At 54.5% G+C, this 14,344-nt stretch overlaps 1 protein-coding gene across 1 annotated transcript in view; it reads left to right on the forward strand.

Moving 5' to 3' along the window:
* The first annotated feature begins 6,555 nt into the window (after positions 1-6,555).
* The window catches only part of CCND2 (cyclin D2), a 30,313-nt gene continuing 22,524 nt past the window's right edge, over positions 6,556-14,344 (forward strand). The window contains exons 1-3 of the mRNA XM_041736192.1: positions 6,556-7,180; positions 8,984-9,199; positions 11,851-12,010. Of these exons, the coding sequence (XP_041592126.1) occupies positions 6,986-7,180; positions 8,984-9,199; positions 11,851-12,010 (571 nt within the window). The 5' untranslated portion in view covers positions 6,556-6,985. The remainder of the gene's footprint in view (positions 7,181-8,983; positions 9,200-11,850; positions 12,011-14,344) is intronic.

Raw genomic sequence — 14,344 nt, forward strand, 5'->3', positions numbered from 1 at the left:
ACTTAAGGCTGAACAAAGAGGAAATGCATTCCTCCTAAGAGTCTAAATCCAACCTAGCTTGGATTGTCTAGCACACTTATACAAACTGCTTGCTTTCAGGTCAACCCTAAAACAGAAAGAATATATCCCTCCAGAGGTACACATTTGGAAGATTATAAAATTTTAAGAACAACCTGTTTCACATTTTAAAACTCATTCCTTTTACGCCAACAAAAGGACCACCAAGAAAATAATTTTAGAAAAATTTTCAATCTGTCTACTGAAATTTGCCACCAGCAAAAAAACCAAAAAGCCTCAACAAGACAACTATTTCTCCGGTTTTTATTAATGAGTTTATAAAAATTTGGAGAATATGAATTCAGCATGTTGTAGAATTATGTTATAAACTGCACTAACAGATGCTAGCAATCCTTGTGTTTAAAGATTGCAAAGTAAATTATGAAATAAGGAATATTTATTAGAAATATTTTATATCACTTCAATTTGGTTGTAACTGATACACTGCTGAATAATGCCATGAAATCCAAAGAATATTCAATCTTCCACCGGAAAGTGGACATTTTAAAGGGGGACGAATAAACTTAGACAAAACTGAAGTGTTTAGAAAACAAACAAAAATGACTATTGCTCAAAAAAAATTTCTGGTGGGGGTAGTTTTGACATTTTACTAAGAATTTAGATTTACAAAGTGTTTAACCTGACTTCCCACAACTCAGGTGTCTGAAATTAGGCAGGAGCAAAATTTAAAGGACATTCATCTTTTAAGCTTTAAAACACTTCATTTGGTTCTTCCCTTTTTTTTTTTCAATAATTTATTCTATTTTTTTAAACCTTTGTATACACAAAGCAAGTGTCTATCAAACCAGGCACCAAGAAGCAAGCTCTCTTAAATACAGCTCACTCGGACTGAGCTTCAACAGAAAGTATTGACCTTAACATTAATTTTAACTCTTCCTTTTTTTCAAAAGAAACAAAACAGAGTGTCCTGGGTCAGATCAGCAACCATTAAACGAAAAAGAAATAAATATTAAGTTAAAAATAAAGGAAATGTACTAAAACGAATGAAGAAAGTAATACTCAAAATCAAACTCTGTCGTCTTAAAAAAGAAACACTTCCACACTTGATATCTGATTGGAGCACAAAGCTTCTCCTTTACATTTGAAACAAATGATTCCACTTCAAATCCATATTTTTAAAGAAGCCTCTAGCTTTCTGCATCTGATTCCTGCAACAGTCTCTCTACCTCATTGAGGAAAATGCCAGTTCACGTTTCCTCTTTCTCTCTCAAACATTCCCACGACAGGTCCTTGGAAAATTGAGCATAAAATCAGAATTGTCACTGTGGGTTCAGAAGATGACATATTTTAGAGATCATCCCCCAGACTGAAAGACTAAAGAGACTTTGTCCAAACTGAGGGGAAACTGAAGGTGCATGGGCTGTGTGTGCGGCTGCAGGTTCCAGCCCCTGCAGTCTAGAAGGTTCTTCACGAGCGCGGGCACCACACGGGGACCCCGCGAGTGGGGGGGACCGCCCTGCCCTCTGCCCTCTGCCCGTCTATTCGTGGAACTCTTTCTGACAAGCATATTTCTAGGCGGATTTTTCTCCTCGCACAGTAAAATTCATCCAATATCGCTCGTTTCCATCTTCGGGAGAAGGTCTCACATGTCAGCATTAGAGCATGAACCACCCCCGCCGGTGTTCGCAGAGTGGACGGGGCGGGTGGCGGGGAGGAGTATGTCGCGCGTGGAAAACTCCTGGTGTCAAAGCAGCCGCGGAACTCGTGACTCGAGCGGAAAAACACGGCCCCGTCCCCCTCGCTGGAGACAGGGGCAACCACGATGCTCAGGCTGAGGTCGATATGGGTCGGAACCGGGCCGGGACCCCCGCGACCCAGCGGCTCCGGATCGCAGAGGGGCGGGGGGGGGCGGCCGCGTGGGGACGGGGCCGGCGGCAGGAGGGTCGCCGCCCCGGGCCGCAGGCAGCCCCCGCGCCCCCCGCGCCCCCCGCCCCGGCCCGCAGGCCGCCCCCGCGCCCCCCGCGCCCCCGCGCCCCCGCGCCCCGCGCCCCGCGCCCCGCGCGCCCCTCGCCCGCAGCGCCCGCCGCCGCCGCCCCGCGCCGCGCCCCCGCCCGCCGGCCCCCTCCCCCGCCGCTTCCTCTCGCTCTCCCAGCCCCTTCCCCCCACGTGTGGGTGACGTCAAAATTCCGCGAAAAAGCCGCGTGGTGGCTCCCCGAGCAGAGGCGCGAGTCCGCCGCCCAGCGGCCCCCGCCCGGGCGCGCCGGGGGAGGGCGAGGCCCGGGGCGGCCGGTCCTTTGCTCCGGGGAGGCCGGGCCCCGCCGACGCCGCGGGCCAGGCGCCCCCCGCCCCAAATCTCCCTGGAAAATTCACTTTTATAAAGCTCCTGCGTTTCCAGGGCTATTTTCGGCCTCGCGAGGCGTGTCCTGCAGCTGAATCAGACAGGAAGAGGGGGAAGTTTGGGTCTTTTATTTTTTATTTTTCTTCTCCAGGGGAGGGGAGCGCGAGGCTAGGTGGGTGAGCGGACGGCGGGCGCCGGCCTCCCCGCCTCCCCGCGCCGCGCCACCGCCTCCCCGCGCCACCGCCTCCCCGCGCCGCGCCACCGCCTCCCCGCGCCGCGCCACCGCCTCCCCGCGCCGCGCCACCGCCACCGCCTCCGCCTCCGCCGCCCCGCACAGCCCCGGCCCGGCTCAGGCGCGCCCTTGGCGGTCCGCACGCGCAGGCCGGGCCGCCGCGGCCCCCGCGGGACCCCGGGCGCCCCAGGGCGGCGACGGGCCCTCGGAGGCCTGTTCACACCTGGCGTCGCGGCCCGGGCGGCGGGAAGCCTTCCTTTGGCCCGGCCCCACCTGCCTTCCGTGCCTCGTGCCCTCCATCCCGACCTGCCCTTTTCCCCTCGCTCCCTTCTCGGGACCCCGCCGCCCTCCCCCAGTTTCTCCTTCTGTGCCGTCTCTAGTTCTTTTCTGGGGTCCCGGGAGCCAGGGGCTGAGACCGGGACACTTGCCATCTACTTTTAAGTAACCGTCGGGGTTTTGCTTTGCACCGTCTGGCCACCCCTCAATAGAGAAACACAGACACAGCGCTAGGCTTCGGAGAACTTAGGGAGAGGGCGGTGGTCCCGATTCCCAAGCCTGAACTCCCCCCCCCCCCCTCCCCTCCCCTCCCCCCACCCGTCCCGGGCGCCCCTGCGCGGAGGCAGCCGGGCTCGAACTCGCGCGGCTTTGAAGCTTTGGGCCGACAGCGTGATCACCTGGCCTGCCGGCGTCTGCCAGGTGAGCTTGGGAGCATGTGTGCTTAGCGTTTGCAGGCTCCTGCAGAAATGTGCTATAAACACCCAACACCAGGCTGCACCCTACACCTACAGGGTTTTGTACACTTTCCAACCGAAACTCCAAAACCCGAGGAAAGGGGGGTGGGGAGCCGGCACGGGAGGGAATAAAAGTCCAATAAAACTTATGTTCACTAAAGTTTATCACTGATCCTATAAAGGGCAGGCTTTTTTTTCCCCTTGAGGGATAAGGAGAAACCAACATTATTTTACCCCCTTTATTCCCACAATGACCAGTTTTGACTTAAAATTAAGAGCACAGGAGCTTGAGAGTTTTTTTTTTTCTCTTAACCTGAGTCTATACTCAAAGAAAATGTGCACGTTTGCCCAGAAGGCAACGTGCCTTTTCCCGCGTGCTAGGCGCAGTGCTTTTTAACAAGCAAAATTACGGTTTTAACACATGGTCGGAGCGGCGACCGAAAGGGAAAACTCAGTTTCCAGTCCAAGCCTCCGGAGACATTCCTGCCAACCTCCGCACCCTCTCACGCCCCACCCCGCGCGTTGGAGACTGAACCCCGACTGGGGGACGGCTCCGATGCGAGGTTAATGTTCGGGAACGGTCCGTAATAGGAAGGGGAAGTGAATGGGGGAACTTGAAGAGGCGAGCCTGCCACGCGGGAAGCGTCCGTACTCGCGGGTCTGGGTGAATGGAGTGGCCACCGGGAGAGGGGGCGTCCGCCCGCGCCCCTCCCCTTTGCAGCTCCAGCTCCCCCAGCCCCGCGCCCCGCCGGAATTTCCCCGGGAGGCCAGTCCCGGGCAGGGGCGGGGGGCACAGGGGAGGGCAGGGGCGAGCGGGCCCTCGGCTCGCCTCTGTGATTTGAGCCGTCGCCACCCAGGCTCTCTCCCCGGGGTGGGCCAGGCCGGGAGGACCACCACCCGCCTTGCCCCTCCCCCCTCCTCCCCACTTGGGAGCCCCAGGGCTGGGGATGCTTTCCCTGCAGAGAGGTGGAGAAAAGACCGTGCTGAATTAGTTATCAAGTGATGTAAAGAGGCTGGAAGCCTTCGCCGACTTCTGTCCTTGCCTGTCGGGCTAGATTTATATTTTAAAATACCTCTCACCCCCCCCCGCGCCCCCCCCCACCTCCCCAGCAGCTTTCTTTGAACCGCTCATAGGTGGCTGAGGTAAAGTTTGAGTAATTCCTTTATGGGGTCTTAAAACGTAAGTTAACGTATTTATCCGGAGTGACTCAAGCATGAGTCGGAAAGTCCAAGTTGACTAAAATCAATAGGTAATTGTTAGGGACCGACTCTATCCCGAGGAGCACTGCACTCAGCCGGAGTGTCATCCGCTGCGCAGGACTGTTTCACTTTGAGTTGCAACTTAGGTTTCTCGGGGAGCTTTTTTCTTCCCGAAAGCTAATGGCTTCCACAGCAATTAGACTTTTTCTTCGCCGCCCCCTTCCCTCCCCTTTCTTTACCTACGGTAGATTGGATCCTAATTCCCTCGGCCATTGATAAGGTCGCAGGCGCCCCGGCCTCTCCCCAGCCCTCGCCCGCCCCGGTCCCCGCGCTCCCTCCGCCCTCCCTTGGCTTCCTTTTGATGTAGCGGGGAACGCGTCCTACTAAAAAAAAAAAAAAAAAAAAAAAAAAAAAAAGAAAAAAAAAAAAAAGAAAAAAGTAATCTGCCCGGTAACAATCAGCGCGCAGTAGCAGGAGCCCCAGAGCTATTGGCTATGCAAATAGAGGGAGGGGAGACGGCGCCCCAAACTCTTACTCACCCTTTTAAAGCGATATCCCCCCCTTCCCCCCACCCCTTCCGCCCCACCCTCGTTTAAAGGGGCTGGCCTCGGGGCCTGAGTTAATCGCTAGCACCTCTGGTTTATTCACTCCCCGCCTTCTCTATTCCACTCCCCCCCCCCCCCCCGCTCCTTTCAGGGAACCGAGTGTGCAGCTCACCCAGCCCCCGCTCCCCGCTAGCTCTCCACACCCCGGTTCGGGCCCCCGGCCTCCGCGAAGGAGGCGCTCGGTTGACCACGGTGTGTCCCGAGCCCTGCCCCACGCCATGCTCCCTGCACGTGCCAGCCCCGCCAACTTGCCGGGGGCGCTGGGCTCTCTCCCCTTCCCCCCCAAGTGAAATTACACTGAAACCCGCGGGGGGGGGCGGGGGGGGAGGAAGAAGGTGGGGAAACGCCACCATATCCCCTGTAAAAGCAGCCTTGACCCGGGGATGCGTTAGAGCACATGTCAGAGCCGACTGCGCTGGCAGCGTCCCCACCGCAACCCGGCTCCCGGGGAGAGAGCCCAGGCTGGCGGGTGAGGCATGAACCCGGAGGGGTCGGCGAGGATGCCAGCGAAGGACACAGGATGGAAGTCTCGGGCCTCCGAGGAAAGGAAGGGGTGGTGTTGTTTGCGCAGGGGGAGAGAGGGGGAGCCAAACCTAATCCCTCCCTCGCCCCCTCTCCTCCCCTCCCCCTCCCGGGCTATTTCCTAGAAAGCTGTATCAGTGTGGCCACGCTCGGCGCAGACACCTCGGGCGGCTTGTCAGCAGATGCAGGGGCGAGGAAGCGGGTTTTTCCTGCGTGGCCGCGGGCCGCGGAAGAACCGATGGTAGCCCTGCCCCCCCCCCCAGCCTGCGGCAGCCCAGACCTCTTCTCTCCTGCTCCCCATGGCGCCTGTAGCGCCCCCAAGAAGGGGAGGGTTTCTGCTTCAGGGTCACATTCTATCACGTCGGAGAAGCCGCCCCCTCCCTCCTAACACCCACCCCTTCCTCTCCTTCCTCTTCGCACACACAGGCGGGGTGGGGTGGGGGGGCGTTGTTCTGGCCCCTTTAATCGGGCTTTTGAAACAGCCCGAAGTGATCCAGGAGCTCAAACGTCCGGGACAGAATCTTTATCTCTGGATATCCGAGGTTGCTATTTTCTAAAATCGCCCTCCTTATTCTTCACTTAAGGGATCTGCTTCTAAATTGCAGGAGCCCACCCCATCTTCAAGTGATCCACTCGTCATTCTCGGATCTTACATGCATGGGCAGGAATGGAAAGGTCAATTTTGAAAAAGCCAAAGTTGGAGGGTCGTATTTTGGCACGATACGCCCACAGAATGTGCGAAATTAGAGGAAATAAGTAGGAATCGGTGGGGTTTTTTTTGTGGGTTCCCCTATTCGGGGCCCCTGGCATGCAGGGCTGGATAGAGGGAAAGGGCCTCGGAGAGCTAAGGAGAGGGGTGGGGGGGGCGGGGGACCGCGTTTGAAGTTAGGTCGGGCCAGCTGCTGTTCTCCTAAATAACAAGAGGGGAAAGGGAGGGAGGGACGGAGAGATTGAAAGGAGGAGGGGAGGGACGAGAGGGGAGGGAAGGGGAGGAGGAACCGGAGAGGGGAGCGAGGCGAGAGGGAGGAGAACTAACTGCCCAGCCAGTTTGCGTCACTGCCTCGCAGAGCAGAGAAGAGCGAGCAGGGGAGAGCGAGACAAGTTTGAAGGGGAGGGCAGGCAGAGTTAGCAGCCCCCGAGGCTCTCCTCTCCCACCGCCCTTCCCTCTCCTCTCTTCTCCCCAGCCTCTGTCTCTCTCTGCCCCATAACTTTTCTTTCGAAAACCCCCTATTTAGCCAAAGGAAGGAGGTAAGGGGAACCCTCTCCCCTCCCCCCTTCAAAACCCCCCAACTTTTCCAGTCCGGAGAAAGCAGGGGAGCGAGCGGGTACCCGACTGGCCATGGAGCTGCTGTGCTGCGAGGTGGACCCGGTCCGCAGGGCCGTGCCGGACGCCAACCTGCTCTACGACGACCGCGTTTTGCAGAACTTGCTCACCATCGAGGAGCGCTACCTTCCCCAGTGCTCCTACTTCAAATGCGTGCAGAAGGACATCCAGCCCTACATGCGCAGGATGGTGGCCACCTGGATGCTGGAGGTAGGTCTGCAGACGGACTCCGTCTGTCCCCATCCGGATAGACGCCCACACTCCCCACCCCCGCCCCCAGCGCAGGGACCCTAAAACTGGGAGATGGCAGGATCCACGCTCGCCTCCGCACTCCCGCGCGCGAGGTTACCCCGCGCCCTTTGGCGAGACGCGTGGCTTCATTTCTGTTCCCTGCAGGATGCTAGAAGAGCTGGGGGAGGGGAGGGGAGGGGGGGAGGAGGAAAATCTGGGAGAAACGAGACTGTCCTGGGGCGGGGGTGGGGGAGCATCCCGCGCGCGTGTGCCTGCATGTGGCTGCCTCTTCTTCCCACCCCCATCCTGATCTGTCTTTTGCGAAGCTGCGGCTGCTTTCGGTGTAGTGAAGATGGGAGTGGGAGCGTGGAATCGGGGCCCCAAAGTAAAAAAGAGCAGCCCCCCAAAGGCCAGAGCAAAATCGTCCTAGCCTCAGGTCCCCGCATGTGGTTGCGACTCCGCGTTGGCACTTGGGGGGGGGGGGGGGGGGAGGAGAGAGGAGGAGAGAAACGGAGAATTCAGGAGCCCCGGAAGTCGCAATGAAGAAACGTGTGTTTTAGGGGAACCCAAAAGAACCACTTCTTTACCCTTGCTCCAAATCTTTGCCGAGCGAGCCGTGTGCCCACGTATGCACGGCTCTGGACCTGCCGTGGTTTCGCCATGTTGCTTTGCAAACTCCGGCTGGAAAGGCTGGAAAGCGTTGCCCGCTCGCCCCCCGCACCCCGCTAGCCCGGCCCCCCCACTTGCAATAGTACCCTCTCCCCCAGCCCCCACCTCACGAAGGTTACTTACAGTTTGGCTTTCCAGTTTTCTCGGTGCGGAGATTTGGGTGGGGTAGGAAGGGGGGAGGAGGTGTGTGTAGGGGGATGTCGGGGCGCCCCTAACGGAGAGGTCAGAGCCCCCGGTGCTCTCCGGCGGCGCCCCGCTCCTCGCTCTCCCCCGGCTCCTCACCGCGGTCCCCGGTTTCTGCCCTTGCGGGCCGCAGCCGGACGGACACTCCCGCCGCGGCGCTCACCCCTCCAACTTTCCCCTCGGGATCCAGAGCCCCAGGGGTTGAGATACAGACCTTTCCGGCACCCGAAATCTCCGTTTCGGGAAGCCTGGCTCCTCTGTGGGGTTTTCACGCCAAAAGGGCTTTTCTAGGATATTTCCTCGATTTTTAATTATTTTTTGAAACCGTCTCCCCAGGCTCCGAGTCCGCCGCCGAGGCTGCGGCTCTTCCTCTTCTCCTCCCTCCCCCTCTCTTCCCCACCTCTCCCCACCCACCCCCCCAATAGCGGCGCCTGGGCCGCAAGGACGCCCCCGGACATTTTTTTCAATTGTCGGGAATGATAGAGCAGGGTCCGGGGCTCCGAATGAGACCAAGAAGAAGACCCCCGGAGCCTCCAGAATATTTTTATTGATTTTTTGAAAAGATGACGAAATCCAAAAAAGAGAGTGTGAGTGAGTTAGAGGGAGCAAAGAAGTCAGTAGCCAAAGGGAGCGTCGCCGAGCCTGGCGGCTACTGCGCATTTGTTTGCCTCCTCGGTTCGGATCTTCAGTTCACCTCTTTCTTACGTTCCTGGGGAGTACCCCAGCACCGACCATTTAGATTTACCCCGTTTTCCTCATCTTTATTCTTATCACATAGTCTACTCCCCTCCCCCTCCCCGCTGAAAAATTAAATATTTTTGCTTCTTTCCATAGGTTATGCCTTTTCATTTCTTTTTTTGTGTATGTGTGTTTTCCTGATATTCTTCCCTCCAACCACCCCCACCCAACCCATTCCCGCTCCCATCTTAGGTCTGTGAGGAACAGAAGTGCGAAGAGGAGGTCTTCCCTTTGGCCATGAATTACCTGGATCGCTTCTTGGCGGGGGTCCCAACTCCTAAGACCCATCTGCAGCTGCTGGGTGCTGTCTGCATGTTCCTGGCCTCCAAACTTAAAGAGACTATCCCTCTGACCGCAGAGAAGTTGTGCATTTACACTGACAACTCCATCAAGCCTCAGGAGCTGCTGGTAATGACAATCTCCTTTCTATTCCTCCTTCCTTTGCTCTCTCCAGGCCTGGCGAGCTTCTACCTCCTGCTCCCCAAACAAATCCTTTGGATCCCAAATTACCGCACTGCTGGAATTTTCACACTTTCCGGAAATAACGCTTTAAATACGAATTTTTTTGTGTTCCTACTGTGTGCGAGGCACTATACTAAGCACTGAGGCTACATCCAGGAATAAGATACCCAGATACCCCAAGACATTTGTTGTGTCCGTGAAATTCAATTACAGTTGTGCCTGCGTGTGTGTGTGTGTGTGTGTGTGTGTGTTTGTGTGTGTTTGTGTATGTGTGTGTAGGGGAAACCTGGAACACAGTGATAACATTTTAGTTAAATTCAAATTTTCATCCACTGAATTCTAAGAAAATAGCTCGACTTCTCACATGGTAGGAATGTGCCCACATGATAGGAGTGTGTTGCCCTGTGTGTCCTAAGAATCTACAGTTCAAAGGTAACATCAATGGATAAACTCTCAAGATACCTGTACGTAATAGCTGTTAACTAAATATCAGCTCATTGACTTTGGAGCCAAGTCAAAATTTGGCCTTTTTATTGGAGGAATCTGAAGCCTGGGTTCCTAGCTCCAGCGGGGCTGGGACCTCTTTGCCATGACAAGGGTCCTGTCTTGACTGGTTTTCTGGCAACAAACCTTTTTCCCACCCAGTCTAACTCTTTTTCCCTGCAGCTTCGCACTTAAAGGCGTGTCCATGTTGCGGCAGTGTGGTTTGGGAGAGTGGCACCCAGGCCCACCAGGAGTGGTGTGCGCACCTTTCTCTGCGCTCTTTGGAAAGGGGCCCCCCTCTAGCTGCCCCTCCCCCTCGGGGCAGCCTGCCCGAAGTGAAGTCCGCAGGGCCAGGGCTGGCTGCTAGAACGGAGCTCTTTGTGAGAGGCCTTCCTTTCTGGGGCTGGGCTGCCATCTAGTGGCAGACATGTGCAAGGTTGGGGGAGGAATTGCAGGGAATGCAGAGGGGCCTGAATGACTTCACCTTTGAACCGCTGCCAGATTTCAGCTGCTTCTGGTTTGGTCCGGGAGGCCCAGAAAGGTGCTTTCTTCTGGGAGATCTGCTTCCTTTAATAATAGTACAAGACGAGTGGTTTACACTCGTATTCCCCTGCGAGAAGAAAGGGCTGGAATTTCAAGCCATCTTAGAAGACACTGGTGGTTTAGTCATTTTATCTTTTTTTTTTTTTCCCTCCACCCCAACGTCCTGTAAAAAGCCAAAGCCAACATTATAAAGCATGTAAAGGAAAGTTTGTTAGAATTCGTTGCCAGTGTGCTTTTCCTCATGGGAGACCAGGAGAATGAGTCTTCCATGTGGTTCATTTGTTTCAGTGTGACGGTGGGCCACGGTGTTCTTCAGGACACCCCAATTTTTCCAGGACCAGCCAAGCTAACTAATACTAGGTTCCTCCAAAACGCTGCCTTCCAACCCCCCCCCCCATTCCCCATCTATTTATCCCCAAAGCTGGGATCTGGAGGAGTCCTCATATATGCCCAGTGAGGGGAGGGGAAAGGAGGCACCCCAAATCACACAGCCACTTAGTGCTGCAAGAGGGGGGGCTGGGGCTCTGGTTGCTGGCTTAGCAAATGGGAGATAGCCTGGGGGCTCTTAGGGCAAATGGGGGAGCAGGGTGCACAGGCAGGCAGGTCTCCACCTCTCATTCTTATGAAGGCATGAATGGATAGGCCCATTTTCCCTCTGATTACGCACATTTTTAGGGTTTCCTTTTTGGCTTGGTTTACCTTGAGCACAATTCTCCAAATGCATCCCAGTAAGGGAGAAAAGAGGTTTCTCACGAGGTGGGCTGGTGATGAGAAGCCCTTGAGAGATGGGGGTTGCACCGGCCACCCTCAGCTTTGAACGGAGGGATTCCGTGACCTAGTACAAACACTTTCACTTTGCCCCATCACCTCTAGCTGCAACATGGGGTTGCTAGTGACCCTCTGGTGGGTCCTTTAGTCATGATGACAAAGGCCTATGAAGCTTTTAGGTGAAAGGGCACTCTGTGGCTGCGTGTCCTTTTCCCAAGACTTCTGCATTATTTGTAGAGGGGAAAGTTTTAAAGCAGAGAGAAGTGGCGCTTTCTGGCACCAGCTACAAGTAAGCTAATTGGTTGCCAAGGAGTTGGGCCCAGGAACCTTATTTTGAGCTTTATCTGTGTGCATCATTTTTGCCCCGAGGATTAAAAAGACTATTAATCCAGCGGTAGAGACACAGACAATAAATTACTACCTAAGGGCCACAATGACCTTGGCAGTATCTTATTGTAGGTTCAGCCTTCCGGGTGGGCAGGCAACAGTACTGTTTGGAGGTGGGGATTGGCTGGGAGCGGGGAGCCGGACAGGAAAAGAAATGGCAGAAAGCAGAATCTTGGCAACAGCCACCTGGGCTCTCATTATTGCCCAGGGAGCCTGACACTGGAAGCCTAAGAAGAGATGTCAACAACTTCCAAGCTTTGGGGGTAGGGGAGGTACTGGGACAAATGGGCCCACCTCACCATCCCACAGCATCCAAATGAGTGTCTTTAAAACTGGTCTGGATCCCCAATCCCAGTCCTGGGACAACAGGTCAGCCTCTGGGTTTTATACTTTTCTCTTCCTCCCTCCCTCATCAGGAGTGGGAGCTGGTGGTGTTGGGGAAATTGAAGTGGAACCTGGCTGCCGTAACCCCTCATGACTTCATCGAGCACATCCTTCGGAAGCTGCCGCAGCCGAGTGAGAAATTGTCTCTGATCCGCAAGCACGCGCAGACCTTCATTGCTCTGTGTGCCACTGGTAGGAGCAGGCCACAGTAGGGGGTGGGGGGTTTGGGGGGGGGGGTCGGGGGTCCTGGGGGAGTGGAAGCAGGTGCACACCCAGGCTGAAGAGTCCTTTTGGAGGGGGTGGTCAAGGGAAGGCACCTGGGGTACTACCTGGCATGGGCTTAAGAGGTTTAGGAGATAGGTGGTCCCACTAACCTAGACTACCAGGTTTCATGCCTGGGCTGTTTTATTTACTTTATCTCAGCCTGGTACATTCTTTTTCTCTGCTCAACTTATAAATGGTTTATGAGGACGGGTGTGGTAAGGGAAAAAAAAATAATGCCTGTTAAAATATTCTTTATGATGTCTAAAGTGCTCTTTGAAGATTATATATACTGCTCTCTGGTTGTGTTTAAATCTTTAATCTTTTGAGGAAAAGGATGGTTTGGAGATAAGCCCAAGAGGAACTTTGGGGGGTGGGGGCAAATATAGGTTAAAAGAACACTGTCAAGATAAATTCGCTCCCTGCCCTGATAAGCAATAAAGGGAAGGCCGGAGGAGTTCTTTCTACTGTGGGGCACATACATGTAGCTGTTCCCTCGCTGGATGGGGGAGTAAACCTGGCTGGCTCTCAGCAAGGACTCACGTTCTGAGCACTGAGTTTTGATGCACTCCTTCAAGTGCTGGTGTTTTGATTTTGGTTGCAACCTTTCACACAATAGTCACAACTGGCTTTTTCTTATGAAGAACTTTCCACCCACCATGTTGGTCCTACAATTGATACATAGTTCTCACTGGCCCATATGCTTTGCATTTCTCTAATGAACTAAAGGCCAGAGGGTTGACAGGTCTCCTTAAACTGAACTGGGCCAGTTTCTACCTTTTTTTTTTTTTTTTTTTTTTTTTTGGTAGTGGCCATGGGAGAGACCCTGGAGCCTTAATCATCCAGGGGAGAAACGTCATAGAACCGACCATCTGGGCAGATCATTTGTTTGGGGATGGAGGGGTGGGGGGAGGAGTGGCGAGGGGTGGGGTGCAGAGGGTTCAGCCCAAGGTTGCCAAGAGTTGTTGAATTTTATAGTTGGGACTCTGAGGCTAACTTTTTTGCAATACCTTGTTACATGTTACTCTAGAGTAAATACAGATGGATCACACAGTAGGCAAGAGTGTATACGCTCTGTTTTCGGTCAAAAGGTCAGACTTTGCTACTTCTCACTGGATGACTTTGGACAGGCTGCTTCACCTTTGTGAACCTCAGCTTCCCTCTGCAAAACCCACCTGTGGATGCACGATCTTAGGGCCTTTTCAGGGTGGTTGGGAAAACGAAACTCAGAAAGAGATGATGCGCAAGGAGGCACTTTGTGAACCGAGGTGGTACCGATTGTGCACGTCTCCATCTCCCACTTTTAACTATTCCCGTTGCCTTCATCCGCTGCCGGCAGAACCCCTTGCTCTGCCTTGACTGGCTTTGAATGTAGGATCTCCAGACATCCACAATTGATTCTGGGGCACAGGTTTTGTTCTACTGGTTTGCTGTAGTCCTGCTCTTCCCAATCCAGGCGGTCCCATGGCATGTGTATGCATCCTGTGCCCCTTTGTGGGAGGGTAAACTGCCCTTCCTGCAGCCCTGAGGGGGCCATTCTTCAGAGCCCCCGTGGATACCTTGCTGCCTTTTAGACAGTCACCATTCTTTTGCTTCCTCTCTTCTCCTGCTGTCTGGCCTGGGGCCCTAGAGGTCAGTCCCTCATTGACTTGTCATTTTGTCTCCCAGGCCCTGCTGTCCCTTCCTCTCCATTGTAATGATTCACTGTGGGGGAGGGGTCAACCAGTCCTTTTTTGCCTCTGGCCCTAGGACAGCTGACCCCCTGACCCTTAGCTCTCCCATTGCCCAGCTGTTAGCCAGAGTTCTGCTTTGACCTTGTCTCTTGACTGACAGATCTTTTGGGGTCTGTCCACCCATCCCTCCATTCTGATCTCTGTTTGGGATAGAGATGGTGAGTGGAATTACCCAGGCATGGGCAGATCCCCAGATTCTGTAAAGGCCCATTCTCTCAAATTGGGGATCCCATCCCCCACTCTGGCCTTCTTTCCTAGATCCTTGACGTGGCTGCCAACTCCAAGGCCAGAGTAAGGAGCACGGAACTCAGGCACTGAAGACAAGTCTAAGGGGTGGCATGGGAAGTCACAAAGACTGCCTTCTGGGAGACCGGAGCTAACTTTGGATAGGAAATGAGGAAAGATAGAAGGAACAACTCCAATCTAATGAAAACCACAAGTCAAGTACTAAGCCTTAGGTGTGGACTGGTCAGGGTGAGAGAGGGGTTCTCACAAGTTTTCAGAATCTGGGAAGGATGGCTGTGTCTCACAA

This window comes from Vulpes lagopus, chromosome 21 (genome assembly GCF_018345385.1).
Source record: "Vulpes lagopus strain Blue_001 chromosome 21, ASM1834538v1, whole genome shotgun sequence".
NCBI classification, from domain to species: domain Eukaryota; kingdom Metazoa; phylum Chordata; class Mammalia; order Carnivora; family Canidae; genus Vulpes; species Vulpes lagopus.